At 42.3% G+C, this 27,894-nt stretch overlaps 1 protein-coding gene across 7 annotated transcripts in view; it reads right to left on the bottom strand.

The window, feature by feature from the left end:
- Window positions 1–1,753: 1,753 nt before the first annotated feature.
- Window positions 1,754–27,894, bottom strand: part of TAMM41 (TAM41 mitochondrial translocator assembly and maintenance homolog) — a 50,087-nt gene continuing 23,946 nt past the window's right edge. For 5 of the 7 annotated variants that reach the window (XM_086697408.1, XM_086697409.1, XM_086697413.1 and 2 more), the window contains 4 exons: window positions 24,447–24,592; window positions 14,467–14,632; window positions 13,132–13,194; window positions 1,754–1,887 (listed from right to left, as the gene is read on the bottom strand). In XM_086697408.1, the coding sequence (XP_086553534.1) occupies window positions 1,811–1,887; window positions 13,132–13,194; window positions 14,467–14,632; window positions 24,447–24,592 (452 nt within the window). In that variant the 3' untranslated portion in view covers window positions 1,754–1,810. Of the gene's footprint in view, window positions 1,888–9,532; window positions 9,642–13,131; window positions 13,195–14,466; window positions 14,633–24,446; window positions 24,593–27,894 lie in introns of all 7 variants that reach the window. The other 2 variants (XR_015248245.1, XM_086697410.1) reach the window with 2 other exon arrangements.

The raw sequence follows: 27,894 nt of genomic DNA, 5'->3' as shown, positions 1-27,894 counted from the left end.
GAGCGGAGTGTGAACACTCAACCATCAACTCCTTCAGAGAGGGCCCAATGTCACCTGGCTGATTTGTGGTACAGCTGACCTGGAATCTGATCATGAGGCTATGGTCACCAAATCCAAAGCTTTTTCCAAGGTCACCTGGGTAATAAAGGGAAATGTTATCACTAGAAGCCATGACTCTCAATTTGTGAGGAAGCACTCTTTTGGGGATCAGGCCTTTCATTAGATGACTGTAAATTTTGGAACAGTGTTTTAAACAATTCTGGACAGAAATCAGAGAAATTTCTTTATTTAAGCTTTATTTAGTTAACTGGTTAGTTTTGCAGGGCAGTGAATAAAAGAGTCTCCAAAAGACAGGTATCAGTCAAATGGAAGTAATATCAACAATAACAGTACCCTTTAGTGAGCACCTATTGTGTGCTCAGTTGTGGAATAGCACAGTGGTTAAGAGCACTGAGCTCGATTCACACTATTCAAATGTTTGGATTTGAAATCTTGGCTTTCCCATCTAACTAGCAGTGTGACTTTGGGAAAATTACTTAACCTGAGCTTCAGTTTCCTCATTTATAAGTTGGATAATAGTGCCTACTGATAGTATTGCTATGAAGATAAGAGTCATGAGAAATGTTCTGCAGAATAGTAAGCACTATCAAATTCTCACTGTTCAATACGTAAAACCTGGAGCCATGCTCAACAGTAAAAGTTAACAAGAGTTAACTACAGCAATCCAATAAGGACACAGCTCCTTCAGGAATGAGGATTTGGGTCACCTCATCAGGAAAGGTCCAGGCGTCCACACCTTCCCCAGAGTCCATGAGCTTGAGGGACAGCTGGCTCTTGAGTTGGAGCAAGTGGTTCAGGCCTAAGCTTATCAGCCATGCTTCTGTACTTACTGGCTCAGGGATGGGCAAGTGACCCACTCAGGGCCCATGAAACCAGACAGAGGCCTGCTGGGAGCTGCTGGAAAGTTTTCTTGCTTTTCTAAGAGGAAGTTTGAAGGGAACCCGCTCTGTCTCCCCAAACGCAAATGGGGAAGCATATAGCCCTTGAAGTTGTTGCCAGCAGTCTCAGTACTATGAGGGCAGCCAGCCTCAGCATAAGGCCAACACCACAAAAGGCAGAGAGAAGAGTTGGAGAGAAACAGTCCTGAGCGATCCTGTCAACCTGCTGGATCAAACCAACCCTGAAGCCCACCACACCGTTAGCTTTTCAGTTCTTTGAGCTAATGTATTGTTTGTTGTTCAAGGCCCTCTGCGGGGGTTGCCTATTACTCAAACATTCCTGTTACGATAGGGAAGGCTCCGCAAGGGATGGTCACAGGCTCCTCACCCACAAGTCACTGTCATACACCTTCTAGGAGAACAAAGAGAAATGTAAAAAGCCTAGGTCTAGGAAAATGTTGACATGACACTTGTGAGCTCTCAATGGAAAAAGCCAGGTGAAGAGGAGACTTGAGAGACAGAGGTAGCCACACTTCCCTGCTTGTCACCTGTGGGCTGCATGTCCACAACCGTACGCATAATTTCTCCGTTCACTGACTCTCACGTACCAAAACGCAGACCACAGCTAAAGCTCCTAGGTGAGCAGGACACAGATGGTTTTGTATGTAAAGAGGATTCTTCTCTTCTCATGGTAAGTCCTCAAAGGCATTTGGGTCCCCCCTGGATAAATATCTAACACATACGTTTCAAAATCAAATATTATACAAACCAAGGTATCTTCAAATTCAAGCAATGGGTCAAAGTGACAAACGCTGTTCTGTCAAAAAGGATCACTTTATTCAACTACACATAACATATAAAAGCAAGCAAAATCAGGATGTTTTCCTCAGCCATCCTTTCCACATTTTGTGTAGTTTTAGTGAACTATAAACCACTGTTTTCTTCATGCCTAAAAGACAAAAAGAAGAGACGGTTAGAAAGTTGGGGCTTGATGACCAGATACTCTGCTAGAGCTTCCATGATATTCTCATCAGAGACCTGTCTTTAGAAGGCAGCAGTGATGGGCTGATTGGTGGGGCCCAGGAGACCCTGAGAGCCTAAGATGATTAAGGGTCACCATGGTCAACATAAGGGGGAGAGATTCTGATTTAGGCATTACTGCCACAGTGACATGAATGCCAAAGGTACCTGAGTTAATGGGATAAGTGAATCTTTCGAGTTACAAGCCTATCAAGTCTATCGTCAGCCTTTGACTTCAGTAGCTCTTTTAAAAACGAGAAAGGAAAACAAAGACAAAACTCTGCATGTAAATGGACATCCGCAGCCCCCCTTCTGACTCCCAGTGCCTGCATCCCAACCACCCCCAGCTCCCTGTCACTGTGTCACTGAGTACCCCACCGGCCTGCCCAGAACGGGTATCAGTTCCATCCGTCTCCATCTGTTTGCTCCATCCCCCTTTCAGATTCCTTCTGCAGAAGTGCCTTCCTGGACCCCCCAGGCCGATTCAGATGCTGGTCCTCCTGGTCCCACAGCACCTGTGCTGGCCACGCGTACAGCACTTACCACACTGCGTGGTGCTTGTCAGTTTACTGAGCTGTCCCTCTGCCTAGACTGGGAGCTCCTTAAGGACAGGGAGCATGCCTCATTTGTCCCTGTATCCCCATCATCTAGTACAGTGCCTGGCACATAGCAGGTATTCGGTATACGCTTTTGAAATGATGTGACAGATGCACCTCATCCAGATATGTGACGTTCTAGCTCCCCACCTACTTAATCACAAGTACCTGATGAAACCGGAGGAGAGGCTCTCTGGGGGCCAATGGGACAGAAGTAAAATGGGATAGAATAATGGGATGCTATTTGTCTGTCAGATCTAATAGGATCCAATTTGCAGACGGTATTATGGGCTCAACTTCCTTTGTGCTGAGGATGAGATCATTTAGTCTGTGTTTCAGGGTGTGGCCCAAAGATCCCAACAGTCTTTTTCATCATGAGATACAAATTGTGGTGTGTGTTGCAAGTCTGAAACACACACTTCTGGCAGTGCACCTTAAGCTTTGTGGATGAGTAACAGGATTAACTCTGGAGACTCCTACTATGGGGGTTTGAGTGGTCTCTTGAAAATACCTGGGCGTATTACCTGGAAGCTGCCCAGTCCACTCAGAAACTTCGAAGAAGCTACTGCAGGCAGTGGTGGGTAAAAAGGCAGCATATCAGGAAAACTGTTAGCGAATACTTCTATAAACTCTGGCCCAGCTTTTCTACTGATTATTTGCAAACTGACATAGCGTAGTCAAGAAACTCAGAGCTCCTTTCCCTGCCTCCGCCTCTTTTAATTTTCTCCCTGGAGCAACCACTTTGGTGAACCTCACCCAGTTGAGCATTGAGACTGGAAACTTATTACGTAAGGTTCTTTTTTTTTAATATTCCAGCCGGAGCCAATCAAGACACTAAACAGAACACAGGTGGTGCATACAGTAAGGTTCAACATAGCAACCCCAGGGCATTGAGTCACAGCTAGAGGAAGATGCATCAACCATGATAAGTCCCAGCGCAACTTCACAAACTTACATACAGACTTCTTGGAGCATAACATTTAAGGTAAATACCTAAAGTACATGAGCGTCACCATGTAGCCATGGTTTGCTGCTACTGCACAGAAACCTCTCTTCGTTGAAAACGGTCTCTCCCTTTGATGGCTCTGACAGAGTGAGTCTCAGAAAGACTGCAGGAGGGAACTGTGTTAGAAAGAGCACTGGAATAGGAGTCAAGAGACCTGAAATCTAGTTGCAGCTGGACCACAAACTTACAGTTTGTGACTCACTCTCTCTGCGCCTTGACTTTCCCATCTGCAAAAAGACTGGTTGGACTAGTTCAGGGTTCTTTAACAACGTCAGTCTGTAGGAAAGTGAGGAGGAAACTGTAGGAAAGTTTGCTGTGTGTGTGCACGTGTGCACTTCTGTGCAGAGTGTGCAGTTTTTGTCAGATTTTCACAGGGAGCCAGGATTTGCAGAAGGTTAAGAACCAACAGATTGGAACAAAGAATTCTTTCGGCCTTAATATTCTAACTGCAATTCAGGTAGAAGAATAACAGTGCATGAGGTTGGGAGTGAGCAACATTTCCTAAACAGGGCACAAAAGCTGCTCCCATAAAGGACATTGATAAACTGGACTGAAAAAAATTAAGAGCATCTTTTCATCCAAAGATACCATCGAATAAAGGATCTATACACTTAAAATTATAGAAAGCTTATAGAAGAAATTGAAGAAAACACAAAGAAATGTAAAAATATTCCATGCTCATGGATTGGAAGGACAAATATTATTAAAATGTCAATACTACTCAAAGCAATCTACACATTCAATATAATCCCTATCAAAATAACACCAGCATTCTCACAGAGCTAGAACAAATGATTCTAAAATTTGTATGGAACCAGAAAAGTCCCCAAATAGCCAAAGTAATGTTAAAAAAGAAAAGCAAAGCTGGAGGCATCACAATTCCAGACTTCAAGCTGTATTACAAAGTTGTAATCAAAAAGAGACACATAGATCAATGGAATAGAATAGAGAACCCAGAAATGGACCCATAAATGTGTGGCCAACTAACATTTGACAAAGCAGGAAAGAAAATGGAAATAAAGACAGCTTCTTCAGCAAATGGTGTTAGGAAAACTGGACAGCAACATGCGGAAGAATTAACATGGACAACTTTCTTACACCATACACAAAAATAAACCCCAAATGGATGAAAGACCTAAATGTAAGACAAGAAACAATGAAAATCCTAGAGGAGAAAATAGGCAACAACCTCTTTGACTTTGGCCACAGCAACTTCTTACTAGACATGACTCTGGAAGCAAGGGAAATAAAAGCAAAAAGGAACAACTGGGACGTCAACAAAATGAAAAGTTTCTGCACAGTGAAGGAAACAATCAACAAACTAAAAGGCAATTGACAGAATGGGAGAAGATATTTGCAAATGACATATAAGATAAATGGTTAGTACCCAAAATCTATAAAGAACTTATCAATCTTAACACCCAAAAAATAAATAACCCAGTGAAGAAATGGGCAAAAGACATGAATAGACACTTTTCCAAAGAAGTCATCCAGATAGCTAACAGACATGGAAAGATCCTCAGCATCTCTCATCATCAGGGAAATACAAATTAAAACCACAAAGAGATACCACGCCACATCTGTCAGAAAGGCTAAAATGAACAACTCAGGAAGCAACAGATGTTGGTGAGCATGTGAAGAAAGGGGAATACTTCTGCACTGCTGGTGGGAATGCAAACTGGTACAGCCACTCTGAAAAACAGTATGGAGGCTCATCAAAAAAATTAAAAATAGAGTTACCCTGTGACCCAGTAACTGCACTAGTAGGTATTTACCCAAAGGATACTGGAGTGCTGATTGAAAGGGGCACATGTACTCCAATGTTTATAGCAGCACTATTGATAATAGCCAAAGTATGGAAAGAGCCCAAGAGTCCATCGACTGATGAATGGATAAAGAAGATGGATAAAGAATACCTAAAGTACATGAGCATCACCATGTAGCCATCTTTTACTGTTCTGTATATATACAATGGAATATTACTCAGCAATCAAAAAGAATGAAATCTTACCATTTGCAATAATGTGGATGGAACTACAGTGTATTATGCTAAGCGATAAGTCAGTGAGAGAATGACAAATATCATATGATTTCACTCATATGTGGAATTTAATAAATAAAACAGAAAGGAAGGAAAAATAAGATATAAGCAGAGAGGGAGGCAAACAATAAGAGACTCTTCAATACAGAGAACCGAGGACTGCTGGAGGGGTGGTGGGTGGGGGCATGGGCTAAATGGGAGATAAGCATTAAGGAGGGCACTTGTTGGGATGAGCACTGGATGTTATATGTAAGTGATGAATCACCAAATTCTACCCCTGAAACTATTACTACACTATATACAATTAACTTGGATTTAAATAAAATTTAAAAAAATACACCATCAAGATAGTGAAGTGACAACCACCAAGTGGGAGACTTTTGCGCTATGCATATCAGACAAAAGACCTGTATCCAGACTTTACAGAGAATTCAGTAAGAAAAGGTAGACAATTCAGGGGCACCTGGGTGGCTCACTCAGTTGGGCGTCCGACTTCAGCTCAGGTCATGATCTCACGGCTTGTGAATTTGAGCCCCGCTCTGTGCTGACAGCTCAGAGCCTGGAGCCTGCTTTGGATTCTGGGTCTCCCTCTCTCTCTGCCCCTCCCCTGCTCATGCTCTGTCTCTCTGTCTCTGTCTCTGTCTCTCTCTCTCTCTCAAAAATAAACGTTAAAAAAAAATGAAAAACACAAAAAGATAGACAATTCGGTAGAAAAATGAGCAAAAAAACTAGAATAGGCACTTCACAAAAGAGGATATCCAAATAAACATGGAACAAATGCCCAGCTTCGTTAGCCATCAGAAAAATGTAAATTAAAACTCCAATATGATACCACTACTCACCTATCAGGGTGCCTAAAATGAAAAAGACATAGTATCAAGTAAGGAGGAGCTCCAGGAGCTCAGTTAGTGGGAGTGTAATTTGGACAACTATTAGGTAGTATTACCAAAGTTGAACATTCACATACTTTATGATCTTGTAATTCCACCCCTAAGTATGCACCTAGGAGAAATGCACAGGTTTGCTCACCAAAAGGCAGGTACAGAAACATTCACAGTGGCACTACCTATAATGGCCCCAGAGTGGAACCAACCCAAGAAACCATTAACATAGAGTGGGTAAACTGTGGTATAATCATACAGTGGGCTCGTGGCAATGAGGATAAATGAACTATTGCTGCTCCCACCACCATGTTGAATCTCATTGATATAATGGGGAGTGAAAGACACAGGAGACTACATATTTGCTTAAAGTTCAAAATGGGCACAACAGAAGCAAGGCATTGGAAGTCAAACACTAGTTACTACTGGAGGAACAGTGACCTTGACTGGCACACCGTCTGGGGGATGGTTCTGTTCTATTTCTTCATCTGGGTCTAGGTTCATGAGTGTTCACTTTGTGAAAATTCACCAAATTTCTGATATATGCATTTTCTGTACATATGGAGATTTTTTTTCTACTACCAAAAGCCTCGAATCTTTGATTTATTCGGTCACTGAAATACACTGGGCCAGTATTTATTGAGCATCTATATAATACTAGACACCGAGCTAGCTGTTGGGAATACTGGTATGGATAACAGTTATGGTTTCTGCTCTTACAGTTTACAATCCACAGAATTCTACTTGGCTTACCTTAAGTCTACTTTTGGTTTCTGCTTTCTTTCTATAGAAAAGGATGGTGATTTAGGAAGTCTGTATTTAGAATGTGTCTTGGGGGAAGACATTTAGAACCACCGTCATTGTCTTTGCTCCTTCTCCAAAGGATAAAGATGGAATATCTCTTTAGATACCGTGTCTTTAGACAGATTCTTATCTACCTAAAGTGAGTCATTATGGATTTTGATTAGTATCTAAAGTCAGATCTGTTTTGGAAGCATACAGAAATCTACTTCAACATATGGCTCCTAAGGTTTTACTTCTGTTGATTTCTATCTTGTTCCATGTGACCTGCAGCAAAGTTACTCACATGTAAGACCATGAATCCCTATGTGACTTTAAACAAGACGGGTCTGATGACAGACACAGTTCTCCAGGAAGCAATGTGAGGCAGAGACAGGAGTAGGTTGTGAGAGGTCTCTCCGTTCCCATAATTCTACTTTTCAGATATTTATGAGGGAAAATCAGCAAGCTCCAGTCTTCCAATTATTTTCCAATCATAGACCTTATCTACGAAGAAAATCTCTTGAAGCAGAAGTACAACTTATTTTAAGGACTCTTGGGTTAAATAATAAACTGGAAAAAAAAACCCATAACTATTATACGTTCTTCTTATTTAATATGTAGGTACCAAAAAATGGAAGAAGTGTTTTAGTAATAAGAAATCAGAAGCAGAGGATAATCAATGATCATTCTATTGTGTTCCAGGAAAGGGCTGGTAAGGAACCCCTCAGGTATGTCAGAAACTTTTTAGGAACAAGACTAAACCTGTTTTGTTAATTCAGTTGAATCCTTTGAAGCTAGAGAGGTAAATAGGTATCTGTCTCCAGAGTCAATTATGACTGACCAGGAAGTGAGGTGGGGAAAAATAAAGCAAGATTTCAGAAATTAAACTCATCATCCTCCCTGACTGCCCCCACCTCTGGGAATGGCAGCAACATCCATTGCTTTCCAAGCCAGAAACCTGGGAATTCTGTTTGACTCCTCTCTCTCCTTCAATTCCCATGTCCCTCCAATCATCTGGAACAGGTAACTTGCCCTCTCAATATTGTGTACATCTCTCCTCTCTGCCTGCAATGACCTGAGTTCAGACTGCCTAACTCCTCCACTGACTGGCTGCAACCAGAGCTAATCAGTTTCCCAAGCAATAGCTTTATCTCCTTTCCCTCTCTTCTCTATTCTTTGTAGCCATTGAGGTCTTGCTACAATCCTTCAGTGGCTTCCCTCTGCCCTCAAAATAAACTCTGAATTCCTCTGCCTGGCTTTTCAGGCCCCCCTTCACTGGCTTCTGCTTACTTCTCATCACTATATTCCACCATCTCTCTCTTATTCCCATACCAGAATACTGAAGCAGGTTGTTAACGGGAAGGCTGCTACTGATCAGCATATGACAGATTGTGGGGCGCCTGGGTGGCTCACTTGGTTAAGCGTCTGACTTCGGCCTAGGTCATGATCTTGTGGTTCACAAGTTCGAGCCCTGCATCAGGCTCTGTGCTGACAGCTTGGAGCCTGCAACCTGCTTTGGGTTCTGTGTCTCCCTCTCTCTCTCTGCCCCTTCCCTGCTTGTGCTCTGTCTCTCTCTCAAAAAAAAAAAAAAAAAAAAAAAAAAAAAGAATATGACAGATTGCTTAGCTGGTCTTCTGTGACCAGTCTGAGATGTGATGCCATCTGCTGCCACCATGAAAAGAGGAGCAGGCCAGTATCAGGAGACTAAATGGCCTTTCACTTCTCCTGAGCTGCTGGTGAGTTAGTCTAAAAGGGGAAAACAGTGTTTGGCTTTGGAGGTAGTAAGACCACATGAGAACAGGCAATCGTGCTATCGAACACTTTGTTAGAAAAGGCAATCCTCTGGGCTGGTTATAGATGCCTGGCTTCCATCTTTCCTAGGAATAGAGTGAAATTTAGATCTAGACTCACCCAAGTTTATAAAGCACCTACTAGGTACATACTGGACCCTCTCAGAACATGTACTGAGCTGGGTATTAGTAACCCCTCCATTTCAAGGAAGAAGGGCTAATTAACATACCAAGGTTACAAAGGCAACAAATGAATAACTGCAACACAAGTCCAGGTCTTCTGACCCGAAGCTTAGCTCCTTGGTTAGCTATGTACCTCTGAAGCTAAGCATATTTCAATATAAAAGGTATTCATTAGCTAAGGGGGAAGTATGAACCTTCCTTTTCACCCCTCCCCCCAAGTGGGAGACTATGAAGGGAGGCATGAGAATGGCTAATAACGAATACAAACTCCATCAAATACACTGGGATTCTCACCTGCACATGATGCACCAGCTAGCTGAAAAACTGAACACAGGTAGGACTTGGTGGATTTTGTCTTAGTGCAGCAAGCAGAACAACAGCCATGACCACAACAAAAGGACTTCTAAAGAACAACGTACAGAAGCATAGAGGTTCAGAAGCTTGATGTGAAATGAGAGGGAAGACAAACAGTAAACCAGCCACTCAGGCCCTTTTGTTTGTAGTTTACTCCCACTGGAGACCTGGTTAATGGGTGGGCTCATGCCATCTGAATATGACAGTGCAAAGACGCATATTCTAAGGAGGGGTCACGAAACCTTTTAGGTGATAATAGCAAAAAGGGAAAGATCAGGCACAGTGCTGGATGCGTTTATATATCCTACGATGTAATTTTCACAAGCTGGTGAGGCAGGTTTAATTATCCCTATGAAATTAAAACTCAGAGGGGCGCCTGGGTGGCGCAGTCGGTTAAGTGTCCGACTTCAGCCAGGTCACGATCTCGTGGTCCATGGGTTCGAGCCCCGCGTCAGGCTCTGGGCTGATGGCTCAGAGCCTGGAGCCTGTTTCCGATTCTGTGTCTCCCTCTCTCTCTGCCCCTCCCCCGTTCATGCTCTGTCTCTCTCTGTCCCAAAAATAAATAAACGTTAAAAAAATTTAAAAAAAAAAAAATAAAAAAGAAATTAAAACTCAGAAAAATTAGGTAACTTGCCCAAGGCACAGTACTTAAGTTGGAATATGAACCCTAGTCTCTGGGGCTCATAAACCCCTGCCCTTGGCCTGGGCTGCCTTCACCACAGCCCCAAACCACCGTAAAACCAGAGAAGCCAGAGTGTGAGGTCAGTAAACCCATGGACCTTGAAGGGATGCCCAACACTTTGCACAATTTCTGCACCCTCAGAGCAGGCTGCATACATTCTGTTACTCTGGGCTTCCACAATCCGATAAGGCATCTTTAGAAAGGAAAAGGAAGCAGGCAGTGAGCACTCAGGAGAATCAGCACTGGGCACTAGGACGGCCACAAGGAAACACTGGGCTGTGGCTTCTGTTAGGTGTCACCCACTGCCCTCTGCTGGCCACTGGAAAGAATGAGTGGAAAGAGGACCAAAGATTCATTTCAGGTTGATGCTCAAGATGATGATGGATTTAGAAAAATGCTTTATTAGAGAAAAATTCAAACTATAATAGAATATTACAGTATGTCTCATTTCTTCACCCAGCTTCAACAATATATCAACTCATGGCCAATCTGGTGTTATCTACCCCTTACCCACTTCCCTCCACCATGTTTGATTTTGAAGCAAATCTCAGACATCCTGTCCTTTCATCTGTAAAAATTTTAATTTAGTTTCTAAAAGAAACATTTTAAAACATGATCACAACTAAAAAAAAATCCATGAATCTTTCTTTAAAGCACAAGAGGCTCAAAATAAAAAAAATAAAAAAAAAAGCATTCAGCCCCACCCAAGAAGCTACAATCATGCAAATCACAGATTAATAGCCTGAACCACCCAAGCAAACAAAGACACCTCATCTTCACCTTGCTAGGATAAGCCAGCAGGATCATAGATTAAATATCTTAATTGGAAATGCAAAGCTATACACTCCTGAGTGGTAGCAAAATCTTTAGCTGAGTAGATTTGGCACATGTGCTACTAAATCTTTGTTGAATTTTTGGCTGAATCTTCCCAAAGATTCAGGAAGGCAACACTGTGTCCTCGAGGCCAAACGCTGTGCTGGGTATCCAGGCAGCTGGGGTGAGAGGTTAAGAGGTGTGACCACACCAGCTTCCTGGCAATCTCAGCCCAGGGATCAGAATCAGGCTGGAAGATTACTCGCTTCTCTGGGTTAGCTCTGTGCCATCTATCCCTTGTTACTGCAAATTTATACATCTACTTTATGAACTCCTTGAAGGCAGGATGGTGTTGTGTTCACTTCTGTATCCTGCATGGCTAGCACATGAGAGAGGCTCAGTAGATGGTCACATCACAAAAGACTGAACTAGGAAAGTCCATCATTTGACAATACCAAGTACTGGAGAAAATGGGGGAGAATGAGAACTCTCCTTTACTGCTAGTAGGACTATAGATTGATACAATCATTCTGGAGGGCAGTGTAGCAATATCCAAAGCTATGTTCAAATGCTTAGGCCCATAAGACAATAGCAGGATGTTTAAGAAAAAATGTTTTTAAATGTACATTCAGAGAATAAAAAACAAAACAAAACAAAACAGAAAGAGCTCCTGGAAATTAAAACATATAATAGCACAAACAAAAACCTCAATAGAAGGGTTGGAAACTACAGTTGAGAAAATCTCCCAGAAAGCAGAGCAAAAAGATAAAGAGATAAAAACAAAAACAAAAACAAAAACAAAAACACAGATGAAAGAAAACCAAAGGGCTCTTCAAAACCAAAGGAGTCCAATATCTGAAAAAAAGGAGTTCCAGAAAGAGAAGAGAGAAAACAGATGAGAACTTAAAGCAACAATAAAAGAACATTTTCTTATATTCTTTTTTTCTGAGTTTTCAAAATGAAAGGGCAATGAGTACCCAGTAAAATAGATAAAAACAGATTCATTATCAAAGTATATCCCTGAGAAATGTTAGAGCCCTGGGGCAAGAGAAGACCTAATCGGCTTCCAGAAAGAACACACATGAAAGACTGAGAAGCAGGATGGCATTGGGCCTCGATAGCAATCCTCAAGTGGGAAGACAATTGGAATAATAATATTGAAATTCTTTAAAAAATGATTTCTATCTCTCTCCAGCCTAAGTGTCAATTCCATGTGAGGGTAAGCTAAAGATATTTCGAGTTGTACATGGTCTCCAGAGTTGCCTCCTTGCATCCTTTCTTAGGAAATGACTGGATGGCGTGCTTCCCCAAAATGAGAGCGGGCACCGCAAAAACAAAAGGCACAAGAGTCAGGAGACGGGATCCCTCTTGCAAGACATGGAAGATGATCTACGTGGGAAAAGACAGTGGTGCAGGGAAAGCAAAGCGTATGATGTGGCTCACCTATGAATCACAATAGCAGAGTCATATGCTGTAAACTCAGGCAACTGACTTCGTCGAAGCAACTACCTTAGGACCAAGGGATGGGAGTGGTGAGTGTGTGGGGCAGGGTGGGTGCAAGAGCCAAAATCTAACCTGCCAGAACGAGCAGTCCACAGATGATGCCTGGAACTGAAACGGAGGGAGGCAGCAGCATGCACCCACTACAGAGAAAACGGGCAGGGCAGACAAAGCACCCACTATGGGTCTCTGGAGAGGGGCAGTGGGGGGAAGGGCAAGGTACTGCCGCTTTTGCAACAATATGCACAGGCAACTTTCAGAAATCCAAAAGCCAGGGGACAAGCTGTATATGAGGAGTTGTTCAGAGAACTGAGAGGGGAGCAAGGCTTCCAACATCACCTCCCATGGTTTGACTTCTCTAGGCCAGATGACAGTTCCGTTTTGTCTGTCTGTACGCCATTGCTATGTCCTAGTTCATGCCCATCAAAATTCAGCACTTCAGAAGTACTTGCAGGATGCAGATAAAGCTTTATGTTTTAATCAGGAGTGCTGAGGCCACTCAATCCAGGAGGCACATCAAGCATAGATTTTCCAAAGTTCTTACCGGCAGTGAAAATGCCTTTGGTGCTCTGTTTCATACTAGAAGGTCTCACAATTGCTGAAAGCCCTGTGAGAAAAAAACAACAAGGAGGCCAAAAAATCCAGATGTTAGTCATCTTAACACTTTTAAAACCTAAAACTAAATGTTCTTTCCAGTTATCCAATAAAATGAGCAAATCCATCTCTGTCCTGGTGTCACAGAATGACAGTGGGAAGGGTATCAGAATTGAGGGCCAGAAGCCCGGAGCCGCCGGCCATGTCACCAACTTGTGAGCACCAACTTGTGAGCACAAGGGGCCATGTCCCCTCTGGGCCTGGTCCTCCTCACCTTTATTAATAGGGGTGGATTAAGTCACCCTCAGAGGTCATTTTATGACTTTAAATCTGCTTAAGGCTGCTGGTTCTCAACCCCAAGATTTGAAATGACTTAAAAGAAAAACCCCAAAGTTTCTGCCTAGGAGAAGAGCTTTCATTCTGAAAACATATACAGGACTCCTGCGACCAGAATCATGTTAAAGTGGGAAAGAACAAACAATATGCCTCCTCACTCATCTTCAGAATAGGTACATAGTAACCTGAATGCATGCTCTGACAGCCTGGGGCAGGTCCCCGAGAGAGTACGTGGGTCCGCCCACTGGAGTTAACGCTCAGTACCGTCACGGTCAAGAGCATCTAGCGCAGGAGCCTGCATCCTTGAGGAGCTCATAAAATATGTACTCAGTAAAACAGGAAAACATGATATGTGGGGGAGGGTGTTGTTTTCAATCTTAACTATTTCTTTACTGACTGCCTTTCTACATTATCTTTAACACCTCCAAAACGAAGTGGGTCTCCGAAGATAAGATTTTTGGGTAAACATGAGGAAGGCCCTGGGGATAACATGTGGAACATATTACGGGCCACGTCAGAGGGAACCTAGTGAACACACAGAGACACATCGAAGGGGAGTTGGCTGATGAAAGCTGTATTCCTGATGTTACAAAAGCACTAAAAATGTCACCAGTCTCCTTCCTTCTCAGACCACCGTGAAGAACACAGAGGAGTCTTTGGAATAACTTCTAGAAGTTACGCTCTTGGAACCAAAACAAACATTGTTTCCCCCTTTGACAGTGATTTAGGACCCAGGAATCTGAAAACAGAAGTACTTACGCCACCCTACTTCAAACAAATGACAATTTAGATTTGGAAAAACCCCAGATTGTTAGTGCTTTCTTCTTCCCTGAGACAATCTGTCTCTTGATCTCAATTAAGCAAAAAAGAATAAAGAATATGTCACCGTCACAAAGTTTGCTTTTTACCCACGGCCAGCACTTCCTCAACGTCAAATTCATAAACATACCTCGTCGCACCACCTCTCCACAGTCTGGATCATGAGCAACTTGTAATAAAGTTTCTTCCACATCTCTGTTTTTTCCAGGAGGGTCCATAACATGATTTATTTGTTGCTGTAAGGTTTTGGGCAATGTCATTAGCTGAGTGAATTGTCCTTCTGGGCTTTTATCTATCTAAGAAAAAAAAAAAGATAATATCTATGGCAAGTTCTTTGAATTCTATAAAGATTCAAGGACATATGGTTTTCAAGTCACACAAACATACATGAACCCATACCCTGGGCGGCATACTAAGGAGACTTACTCCTTTTCTGAAACTGAATGCCTAAGAGTTCAGATCCTATGTTCCTTCAAAAAAGCCACTTCTTTTCCTATCATAGTCCATTTTTACATGAGAAAAGAATAGAAGCCTCTTTCAAGGATCAATTTCTCACTCTCAGTTTTAAAATTTCTATTTGTCTTAAATCCAGCAGTTAAAGGAAGTGAGGCTACAGTTAACATTCACTGAGGTTCAGCAAATCCAGGCGCTCAAACTCTCTCTCCATTTTAAACAGAGGGGCAGGGCGCTGAGTGACACATCCAGGATTATACAGCCAGTAGGAGAGAGGGGTGCTCTAACCTTGTGTCTCCTGCCTTCTGGGACTTTGACTTACCATGCTGGGTTTCATAAACTGTAGGAATAAATTGATGACAAGGACTAAGCTTATTCACTTTTAATCTCCCGGCACACAGGAGGTAGTCAAAAAACATTGGTTGAATAAAGGAATGTATACCTGCATCAATAAAACTTAGTTGTCATTATTTCTTACCTAGGATTAGGTAAGAAATAGAAACCAGTGGTTTCTATTCCCAAGAATTCTAAATACATCAAGTTGAAAGACAAATACAGAAACAAAACATACAAAACTATGCATCAGACTTTACTTTGAATCAAAAGTTAGCCACAGAGCCGAGGCCACACCTTGCTTCCCTAACTCCAGTTTAATATACTTTGCTCCATGGAACTAAGTTTTTACAAAATCATGTAAACATTGCCTGCCTGCCAAGGTGAGAACCAGTAACCCTACCCTCAACAGCTCATCCATTATTTTCCAGGTAAGAATCTGTCTTGTACCCTTTCAACAAATGTTTAGGTTTTAACTTTGACTAAGAGAACAATAAGAAAAAAATTAGACAAATGTATTCAATTTTAGATTCAGATTTTCCAGATATGACTAACATCTTAACAATTAGAATTCACTCATTCAACCACCTTTTTTCATTCCACAAGTATTTATTGAGTATTAATGCCTGGATTTTCTAGTTTTCTATAAAATTAATGCAAATAAGAAGAAAATACTATTATCTTGTGGCTCCAGTAAAAGTAAAGGTTTTTTTTTAACCTGAATATTTCATATTCATCATTAAGATGGTTCTAAATTCACAGGATTTGACCACTGTTTAGCTTTGCTTAGACAAAGGACAAAAAATGTGGACATTTTTGTAGATTTGCTAGAAATAACGTTTATGGACTCATATTTTGGGGCTAAGAATTGAGATTAGCCAAAAAGACCTTATATTTCTGTAAGGGTTTATCTATAAAACTTTCAGGAATTTCAGAGATGCCAAATGGCTTGAGTAATATGAGGAATTAAAAAATAGTATTTGCAGGGCACCTGGGTGGCTCAGTCGGTTAAGCATCCGACTTGGGCCCAGGTCATGATCTCATGGTTCAATCCCACATCAGGCTCTGTGCTGACAACTCAGAGCCTGGAGCCTTCCTTTGGATTCTGTGTCTCCCTCTCTCTCTGCCCCTCCCTGGCTCACATGCGCTCTTTCTCTCTCGCTCTCTGTCAAAAATAAATAAAAACATTTTTTTAATTAAAAAAAAAAGTATTTGCTACTGCTTTCTCTTGAGGAAAAGAATGCACTGGAATTTTTGCTTATAGGCATGTGTCAAGAGACAAAATATTAGGTGACATGTTCAAATAAATTGCTAAATTCTGTGTAATTATCTTTACTCTTTGATTGTCCATTAAAACATGGTAGTGAAAGCATTCAGCTAAATTGTGAGAGTCAAACTGCATTTTAAAAGCAGATATGGAAAAGACCACATACTGTATGTTTCCATTTATGTGAAGTGTCCAGAACAGACAAATCCATAGAAGCAGAAAACAGATTAGGGGTTGCCTGTGGGGAACGGGAGCTAGGGACTGCTAACAAGGATGTTTTTGGACTGATGGAAATGTAGTGACAGTTGCACAACTCTGTAAATACACTAAAAACCACTGAATTTTATGGTATGTGAATTATATCTCAATACAACTGACATTTTAAAAAAGCAGATGAGCTAAAGAGCCAAGGTACTCATTCCACTAACTGCTGGGAAAATCGGCTGGATCCCTCTCTTACAGTCTCTCTCAGACTTGTCCTCAACCAAAGGGAGCTGATTGGATCCCAAGATGAGAAGATGAAGGGGTACCACTGGCCTCTCTTCCCCAAGCTGGGATAACTAGGAAGGGCCATCTAGCTCTACAGCTCCACCATAGGATCAGATGAGGGCTTGCTTCAGATCCACTCAATTCCCATCCTACTAATAGGTACCAGGAATGGTCCTAAAAAGCATATTCCATGATGGCATTCTGGAGCTGTCATAATATGGAAGCGAGTGGAAGCCTCTGAAGCTGCCATTTTTACCTCTTATCCAACAGAGTAACTAAAAAAACCCAACACATTTCAGGAGGAAAGGCAGAGATTAATGCCATCTGTAAACCTAAAGATGCAGGGGTGTGATGTTTAATTTTGTGTCACTTGGCTAGGCTATAGTGCTCAGTTGCTTGGTCCAACATAATTAACATTTAAGTCAGTAGACTCTGAGTAAAGCAGATTACACTCTAGAATGCAGGTGGGCCTCATCTAATCAGTCAAAGGCCTTAAGAAGAAAGACTCAAGTCTCCTGAGGAAGAAGGAATTCTGCCTCCAGATAGCCCTCAGACTTAAAACTACTCTTCCCGGGTCTCCAGCCTGCTGGCTCTTCCCTGTAAATTTCAAACTTGACAGACCCCACAATTTAATTCCTTAAAATCTCAATCTCTCTCTCTCTCCACACACACACACACACACACACACACACACACACACACACACACACACAGACTGGCTCTGTTTCTTTGGAGAACCCTATTGGTCTCCACCATATTTCCATTAAGTCTGGTCCTCACAAAAGCCAAATGGGTTCTGGAAGATTATAGTAGACTACCACAACTCAACCAAGTAGAAGTCCCTGTTACATCTCCTGTAGATGTAGTAAGTCTGCTAGAGCAAGTCAACAGAACTGCAGGTATCTGGATGGGGCCAAGACCTGGGGAATGCATTCTTTTCCATTCTTACTGGGCAGTTGGATCAGAAGCAGCTCACATTCATGAGACAGACAACAGTATCTCTTATGGTTTGCTTCAGGGCTATGTTAACTCTCCCATCCTCTGTCATAAGATAGCCCAAGAAAACCAGACTATTTGGACATTCTGTATAATCTCATGCTGGTCCACTACATCAATGGTATGTTGCTACTGTTACCTGATAAACAACAAGGGGTAAGCACACTGGAGTCCTTGATAGATAGACATACTCCAGAGGGTAGAAGTTTCAGGAGCCTACCACATCAGTAGTTTAAACACATCAGTGTTTAGGCGTCGAGTGGTGTGAAGCATGCTGGGACATCCTCCCCAAAGTTAAGATCAGTTTCTTGCATCTCACACCTCTCACTGCTAAGATTGAAGCATGATGCCTGGTAGGCCCTCTAGGTTTTGGAGGTAGCATATTCCACACTTGGGTGTCATGCTCAGACCCATTTACCAAGTCATATAAAAGGATGTCAGGTTGGTGAGGCTCAGAGCAGAAAAGAGCTCTACGAAAGATCCAGGCAGCAGTGCAAGTGGCCCCACCCCTTGGGCCACACAACCCTGTAAACTCTATAGTACGAAGTGTATCTTCAGTATAAAAAGAAGCCACAGGAAGCTTGTGGTAGGCTCCCTCAAGGAGATCACAATGTGGACTGCTAGGGTTCTGGGGCAAGGCCCTGCCATATGCAGTGAAGAATCATACACCATTTGAAATCAGCTCCTAGATACAAGACGGAGAGATGGAGAGATGGAGCTCCTAACTATGGGTCACCAAGTCACCATGCATCAAGAACTGCCCATCACGAGCTGGAACCTCCTGTATCCATCAAGTCTTAAGGTCAGGCAGGCTCAACAGTATTGCACTGAAGATGAAAGGGGTATACTAGCATTGGACAGAAGTAAGGCCAGAAGTAGTGAGCTCCACAAACAGGAAGCCTAGGCCCCCATAATATCTACTGTGCATTGGCACAACTGTGTACAGCTGTACAACGTAGAGTACAGCACAGTTGTTCCAGTGCATACCGTTCTACTTTCCCATTGGGTCATGCATATGGCTACAGGGAGGTTCCCTTGTGATTGGATTTTGGGGGAAGATAAGGGATGAGCTTGCTTCATGGAGGATTTGACTTGGCATGTACAAACTAAAAATGATGCATTACAGCCTCACTCAGGAATGGCCCTGAAAGACATTAAGGGAAAATCTTCCCAAATGGGTATGCTTCAGGGAGTGTGCCTGGTCATGCACATAACATGGAAAAGTGGGCCCAGTTAAGAATATACAAAGACTCATGGGGACCAAAGAATGGTTCGTTGGTTGGTTGCACCTAAAAGGAAAAAGATTGGAAGACTGAAGACAAAAAACTGGGAAGAAGAGGTATGTGGATGGACCTACTGGAGGTGGGCATAAGGTGTTAGGGTCTTTGTATTGTGTGTTAATGTCCAGCATGAGCATCCTTCACAAAAGAACCAACAATAACCAAAAGAAAAACTCAGCCAGTTGATTCAACAGCCTTTGTCATCCCAGTGCTGGTATCTGGCTTCTCAAAGGAGTAGCCATGGTGACGGGGATAGAGGCTCTGCCTAGGCCTAAGGCTGACTTAGCCACTGCTGCTTTGGAAACTCTATCCTGACAGCAACAGAAGCCAACACTGAGATCCTGAAAATAGGACCATCTCTTGAGAATAACCAGCCACTTGGTGGAGGCTGACTACATTGAAACCCTTCCACATGGGAAGGGGCAGCAATTCATCTCAGTTGGAAATAACACATATATTGAGTATGGGTTTGCCTTTCCTGCCCGCAGGACCTAGCCAGCACCATTCCAGGGCTTACAGAATACTTGCTTCCCCAACATGGTTGTGCTGTGTAACATCACTTAGGGGACCCACTTTAGAGCACAAGAGGTACACAGATGTAGCAATGACACAGGACCATGGCTCCACTCTTCCTACCAAACACTGAACCAAGGCTGCCAGACTCATAGAGCAGTTCTCAAAAAGGGGAAACTTGGGGCCCACATCACAAAGAATCATCCAGCCTAAAATGCCAATAGTGCTGCCGGTAAAAAATGCTATGGCCGAACAATGAAGAACAGCTGAGGCAGCAGCTTGGAGACGATACTCTGTGAGCATGCGGGGTGCAGTGCACATCCTAAAGTAATGCCTGCTATCTAGTACTATGTTCTCAACTGGTGGAATACATAGGTCTGGGAACCAAGGCGTGTAACAGACGGCCTTGCCTACCAACATTCCCAGTGACCCACTTGGGAAATGTGCGCTTCCCATCTCCAAAACTTTAGGACTTTAAACTTGAAGCTAGGACCGCCACCTACTGCCTTCAGATCCCATGCCAGCAGACACTGAAAGGAGTCACCATACTGGCAGAAGTAACAGATCCTCATCATCAGGGGTAGGGCTGCTGGCACAATCTCTCGGCATCGCTTGCCCAATGTTGCTGGTAGATGGAAAGGGCAGCAACCATAGCCTGAGATGGGCACGGTAACCGGGTCTCAGGCCCCTCAGGGATGAAGGTCTGGGCCACCAGGTTGAGCCCAGCACAAATGCCAGATGAGGGTGAGGGGAATTTAGAATAGGTAGTAACTGACAGAGCAGGTGGGTGTCAGTTACAGCTTCAGACCAGATGCAGCCTGGGAACTGTAGTTCATCTTACCCCCTTAAGTTTCCCCAGGCGAAGAGAACAGTGAGAACTTAGATTATGCAGACTTTCACAGGCCATAGTGAGGAACTTGGAAACGTTTATATTCACAGTCAAAGAAAATTTCCAGCCCTTTCCCCTTGCTCAGTTTCCCAAAAGTTTTCTGAAAGTTGGCAGGTAGGCATGTTATCGTTCCTGATCCCGAACCAGGGAGTAGATGATGTCCCTTTGGACAAATCCTACAGATACCGATACTTGGGGTCCTCTAAAGAAAAAGCCAGGTCCCTCTTGCCCCATAATCCTGCAGTGAAGCCCATAGCTGACGAGCCCTGTCCATCACAAAGAACTTCCAGTCTGCATTTTCAGAGAGTGCCTCTCTTTTTAAAAACAGGACACAAAGGATATCCAAACATTTGAGGAAATCTTCTAACAGCAGACAAGGGTGAATCAAATGAAAAAGGTATCTAAGGGAAACAGAGACAACGTAGGGACAAAGAGAGAACTTCAAAAATTATAATAAAGACTACTAAAGGGCTGAGGAAAGCTAATGCATTTGTAAAACAAGAACAGGATGCTATAAGAAAAAAAGAACATTCAGAGGAAATTAAAAATTCAAAAGAAGTGCTACAAGATCAATTTGAAAAATCCTTCTGGAAAGCAGAACAAAATCCCCAAAGAAACAGGAAAGAGGAAAGAGAGACAAAAAAGATCAAACCAGGCGGTCTGACAACCAGTTAACAGAAATTCCAGGAAGAACAAAGTAAGAAAATGGGTATGAAGAAAATTATTATAGAAATAATAAAATTTCCTAGAACTGGAGCTCGTGAATTTCCAGATGAAAAGGTTCATGAAATGCCAGAATAATAGTGAAAAACACATATATAAAGACAAACCATCATGAAATTTAAGAACATTAGAAAAAAGGAAAAGATCCTAAACACTGTCCAAGAGCTAAAAAGGTCACATCTAAAGGACAGGCAATCTGAATGTCATTGGACTTTTTTTTTAAGTTTATTGATCTATTTTTGAGAGAGAGAGAAAGAGAGAGAAAAAAATGTGCATGAACAGGAGAGGGGCAGAGAGACAGGGAGAGAAAGAATCACATGATGCAGGGCTTGATCCCAAGAACTGTGAGATCACGACATGAGCTAAAACCAAGAGTTGGACACTTAACCAACTTAGCCACCCAGGCACCCCTGCCGCTGGACTTTTTAACACAACACTCAGAAACTAGAAGAAGTGAAGTTACGACTTAAAAAGTCTACGGGAAAATTATTTCCAACCTAGAATGTGATATGGACCCCATCAGTCAGTGCAAGGGTAGAATTTCCAGATGTACATAGTCTCAAAAAATTTACCTTCCTCGCAACCAATGTTAGAGAGGTACTAGAAGGTACAATTCACCAAAATTAAAGTGTTACCATGAAAGAGGAAGATAAAAGATGCAGAAAATAAAAAATTACCAAAGAAGAGAGGCAGAAAAAATCCCCAGGGTGATAATGAAAAGATGTTCCAGGAGAAGAGCTGTGCAGCAAGCCTAGAAAACAACCAGTCCAGAAAAGACAGGGTATGCAGGGCTCCAGGAAGAAATGTCCCCAAGAAAAACAAGAAACGGAAAATGCCTGATGTTTGTCTATAAGGGGAGAAGCTATAAAGATTTATAAGAGGGTATGAATTAGTGATAGGTACACAGAAAACCAAGCAAATGAAGAAAATGAGACAATTATTAACTCCAAGAAAAACAAATTTGTTCAGGAAAGGAAGTTTCATAGTAATATACTTCAGCAATGAAGAAAAATAAGTTCTCATAATAAATATTGAATATTAACCTAACCGAAAATTATGAAATAACTATATGTGAAGCAAGAGGAAGTGAGGTGGCAAGGGAAGTGTGGGGGGGTGGGGGTGCGTATGCACATGCGTGAGTCAGCACGTTGATGGGAGTGGCATAAGAGAAAAAAATCCTCTTCTTTCATAGACGGGTGACAAATATGCAGCATAAAAGAGGGGAAAGCAAGAAATAACAGTCAAATCATATTGTTTAGAGACATGGAGGTAAACATCGGGCCTTCTAGCGAGAGGGTAGCCCTCACCTCTGGGAAGCAGCACTGAGGAGTAGGAAAGTGCACAGGAGGGAACCGCTACTTTTCGTTATAAACTGTGAGGTACCACTTGGTTTTTAAACCACATGCATGTTGGGTGCCTGGGTGGCTCAGTCACTTAAGTGTCCACTCTTGGTTTCGGCTCAGGTCATGATCGTGGTTCATGAGCTTGAGCCCTGCATCAGGCTCTGTGCTGCTAGTGCAGAGACTGCTTGGGATTCTTTCTCTCCCTCTCTCTCAAAATAAATAAGTAGACTTTAAAAAAAAACAAAAACCCATATGCATGCATTATGTTGACAAAAGTGAAAATTAAAAAAAAAACCTTATTAGGTGTCCCTTTTATTTGGAAGAGGAAGAGCATTAAAAAAGTAAAATACAAAAAAAAAAAATTAAAAAAAAAAAAAAAAGGGGCGCCTGGGTGGCACAGTCGGTTAAGCGTCCGACTTCAGCCAGGTCACGATCTCGCGGTCCGTGAGTTCGAGCCCCGCGTCAGGCTCTGGGCTGATGGCTCAGAGCCTGGAGCCTGTTTCCGATTCTGTGTCTCCCTCTCTCTCTGCCCCTCCCCCGTTCATGCTCTGTCTCTCTCTGTCCCAAAAATAAATAAACGTTGAAAAAAAAAAAATTTTTTTTAAAAAATAAATATATAAAAAAGTAAAATACAGGGTGGGGGGCGGTGCCTGGGTGGCTCAGTAGGTTAAGCATCCAACCGACTCAGGTCATCATCTCAGCTTTGTGAGTTCTAGTCGGGTTCTGTGCTGACAGTTCAGAACCTGGAGCCTGCTTCAGATTCTGTGTCTCCTCCTCTGTCTGCCCCTCCCATGCTCATGCTCTATCTTTCCTTGTCTCTCAATAATAAATAAATGTTAAAAAAAATTTTTTTTTAAAAAGTAAAATGCAGGGGTGCCTGGGTGGTTCAGTCGTTGAGCTTCTGACTTTGGCTCACGTCATGATCTCACTTTCGTGGGTTTGAACCCTGCATCGGGCTCTATGCTGACAGCTCAAAGCCTGAACCCTGCTTGGGATTCTGAGTCTCCCTCTCTCTCTGCCCCTTCCCTGCTTGTGCTCTGTCCCTCTCTGTCTCTTAAAAAAAAAAAAAAAAAGGTAAAATACAGTGTTCTTTATGCTAAACATAAAATAAAAACCTGTGTTTTTTATAGTTAAAAAAAAAAACCCTTAAATCCAAATCACTTTCCTCAAAGGAAAAGTTCTTTAATACTTATTTTCAAATACTTAATAATATAATTTTTAAAGATACTCTGAAAGTTTTATTTGATATTTCAAAAGGAAAGTTCCAAGACATAATAAACATAACAACTGGGGAAAAAATAAGCATCAGAATAGTATGTGTAAGTAAGAGTCCATTTATATAAAACAAAACCAAAGACCAAACTTCTTCATACAGGTGTATATGTACAAATAAATACAAAAATGCACACAAAAGATCTGGGAGAATATATGCCAAACTGTCAGTAAGGTTACATCTGGGGACACAAATGGGATTGGGGACGAAAAGAAGGTAAATCTGAGAGTTTATTTTCACTCATTTTTGATTGGTAATTAGTATGCATAATAAGAATTTCAAATGGCAAAAAAAGATAAACGTGGTGAAGACAGGTCCCTCTCCCATGTCAGCCCTGGTTCCTCTCCCCAAAGGTGGCCTCTTATTACTAGTCTCTTGTGTTACTTTTTAGCATTATTCCAAATACACAGAAGAGTATGTTTCCATATGAAACTTACTTTTTAAACTGCAAATGTTATCACACTAGTCATACTGTTCTAACCCTTACTTCTTCCTCTTAAAATAGCTCTTGCCTTAGGAACAATGTAAATTATTTCCCACACACAGTTTACCTCCAGTCTGCCTTGCTGGATTTTATACACCACTTGGGGATTCTCCTGCAGTATGCTGCCATAGAGCTCACGAAAGTGGGCTATGTTGGGCTTCACAATATTCAACACTTTTGTCTTATCCTCTCCAACCACCATCCGAAAGTCGCCTGGTTAAAACAAATGGAAAAACAAATTTTTCCTTGAGAGTCCACATCCTAATCTATAAACTACAGCCCCAAATTCATCCTGCACTAGCTCAAGATAGCAGCATCCCACATTCAAAACATTTGCTTTTCCTCTTTGAAGCCGTGAATACATTACCCAAAGAATGCGGATGCTTGTTAGGGGAAAAGAGAGCCTCCAAATCATAAAGCCCTTTATGCTGGTTACCTAAGCACAAAAGGTAATCACCATTGAGAAGCGGATTTGTTTTTTTGTTTTTTAAATTTTTAATGTTTATTTTTGACAGAGAGACAGAAATAGAGCATGAGTGGGGGAGGGGCAGAGAGAGAGGGAGACACAGAATCTGAAGCAGGCTCCAGGCTCTGAGCCATCAGCCCAGAGCCCGACGCGGGACTTGAACTCATGAACCATGAGATCATGACCTGAGCCAAAGCTGGATGTTCAACCGACTGAGCCACCCAGGCTTCCCTGTTTTTGTTTTTCCAATGTAGAAGGTCCTATACTTATGATGGTTCATCCTGTGAACAAAACTCTGCCTGGGACCAATCATGGAGCTGGGGGTTGTGTGTCTCCTTAGATGCGTCCTTGCTATTGCTACTTGCTACTGCTTACTCAGCTTGAACCTTTTTCCTGCGTTTGCATGAGTGCCTCTGAGATACTTGATGAATATAAAAGGACCTTATATTTGAGCACAAGAGCAGTGAGTGTTAAAAGTTCTAGTAAGAAGAGGTTTACGTTTAAGATGAACTTCTTGAAAGCAGGTATCATTTTTTAAGTTGCAACCGGTGAGGAATGAGGAATGTTACATTTACCTACATGTGAGGTAAATGTGAGGATGAATTGAGCTGCAGAATATATAGTTCTGAAGGATAACACTACTTCTGACATAAATTTAAGTGCCCTGGCCTGCCTATGACAATTATCAGCAAGATGGGGGAGGGGAGGGAGATGATAAAATGTGAAAACTTGAGGGAATGCCTACTGGGCTAATGTGCATTCAAAACAGGCTGGGCACATGTGAGGACCTCCCAGTTACCTGGGAGGCTGAAGCTTTTGCCTCCACTGTGGCTGAAGCTTTTGTTGGACAGGGAGAAAGTCCTCCATGTAAATGGTGAGGTAGCAAGTGTAGGGAGATACCCCAGCTGCTGAGAAATTCCTGGGGAAGAGGTGACAGTGTAATTCATCATCCAAACCAGGTCGCTTCTGAGAGTGAAGGTGGCATGATGAGTAATTACACTAGGATAAGTAAAAACTGGGCAAACCCAAACATACGGTGAACCTTGCCAATTTATTTCCTCTGGGGAGACAGGAGAGGAGGGATCATTGAAATTCTTATGGGCCACTACAGGTATTCCTAGAGCAAACTTCTGCTTTGTTTTAGAAAAAATAAAGACACCCAATAGTACGTACTTCAGTAAGGAATAAAATATGCTGGGTTTTGAAGCTTCCGAAGACCAATTTATGCTACAATTTTATGGAAAGCAGCGGGGGACTGCAAGCTTCATGAAAACAGACTTAGAAACAGCCTCTGGAACCTAATCTTGGCACATCAGATCTGTTCAGGGCAGTGAGCAGAAATGCGTTCTGGTCATAACAGGCTGCCCAAATATGAACAAACTTATTTTTTTCACTATTTTAAAGGGAAAGAGAGTTAACATAGTTACATCTTGGGATGACTGCCAGAGAGAGTGCAGAGAAATCGGTCCTTTCATATAATATTATCGACTTCATAAACTGGTAAAATCCTTCGGAAAGCAGGGAATGAGACAACCCCATCTCTGGAGAGTGAGCCTAAAGAAACAGACCCAAACAGAGGTCAGGTGGTAATGTCCGCTGAGCATCTGGTAGGGCCAGGAACTGTTGCAAGTGCTTTGCTGTATTACCTCGTTCAATCCGCACATCCCTATCCTCTCAGGTAGATAGTATTCTATACCCCATTTAGCATCAGGGCAACAAGGACGGAGATGAAATGACCCAGTAAGTGAGTGAATATGCTACATACATACAACTGTTCACTGAGACACCATTTATAATACCGAAATACTGGAAGCAGCCCAAAAGTCCAACAGCAGGGGAATGGATAAATTACAGTGGTACACCCACACCCTACCACAGAAGCGTATGGCCATTAAAGAATTACAGTAGTCACACACAGTGAGATGGAAAATGATCACATAATAAGCAAGAAACTAAGACACAAAAGTACAAGAAAACTTTGTAAAAAACAAACAGGGAAAACAAGACAAAAAGATTACAGAAAAATATTATTTTTGCTCTAATAAGTACACATTTATTGTGGTATGTGTGTGCTTTGCACTGTTACTTTGTTTAGTCCTGGCAAAGCCTTCTAAAGAAGGTACTAAGTATTCCCAATTTTATAGATGAAGAGATTGAGGTGCAAAGGTCCAGCCACCTCTCAGTATCAGGGGAGTGATATTTTAGGTGACTAGTGTTAACACTACTTTGCAATTTTCCTCCATTTCCCTCACTTCTATAATGTTGGCACATTACTTCTAGCATTTTTATTTATTTATTTATTTATTTTAAAAAATTTATATTTTATTTATTTTTGAGAGCAAGAAAGACAGAGCACAAGCAGGGGAGGGGCAGAGAGAGAGAGGGAGACACAGAATCCGAAGCAGGCTCCAGGCTATGAGCTGTCAGCACAGAGCGGTACGCGGGGCTCCAACTCACAGACCGCAAGATCGTGAGCTGAGCCAAAGTCGGATGCTTAACCGACTGAGCCACCCAGGCGCCCCTCTAGCATTTTTAAACAGATGCATGGGATGCTGACGTGCTAACTTGGCAAATGTGAATGGGGAGGAGCTGGGTTAACTTTCCTTTGTGTAAATCCTTATGCTTTTATTTAGAGCCTATAAATGGATTCTATCGATCTTTGAAGGGATAGGACATCATCCAACTCTGAATCCTACCTGGCTGGCTCTGAAGTGAAACATCAGTTTGCATCATTGCTGAGTTCTACACATTTGTGTCATTTCTTCTCTTTCTGTGCATTCCACGAAGTGTTCTTGTATGTTAGACAGTAACTTTCTGAAAGAGTGGCTGTATTTTACTAAAATGTAAAAGCCGACTAATGCAAATCCTCGCCAAAAGAACAATGGCATGTCGTGATTAAAGGAAAGACCTGGAAAATACTAGGGACTCTCTGAGAGCAAGGACTGGGGCTTCTCCACCCCTGCATCTCCAGCTCCTTGTGCGCTGCCTGGCACAGGGAAGGCACCATCAGTAAATGTCTGCTGAACTGAATTTGTCCAGCTGCCGTGCA

The sequence above is a fragment of the Puma concolor genome, chromosome A2 (assembly GCF_028749965.1).
Source record: "Puma concolor isolate L17-30 chromosome A2, mPumCon1.1.hap2, whole genome shotgun sequence".
NCBI classification, from domain to species: Eukaryota; Metazoa; Chordata; class Mammalia; order Carnivora; family Felidae; genus Puma; species Puma concolor.
This window is presented reverse-complemented; position numbering and strand designations above follow the sequence as displayed.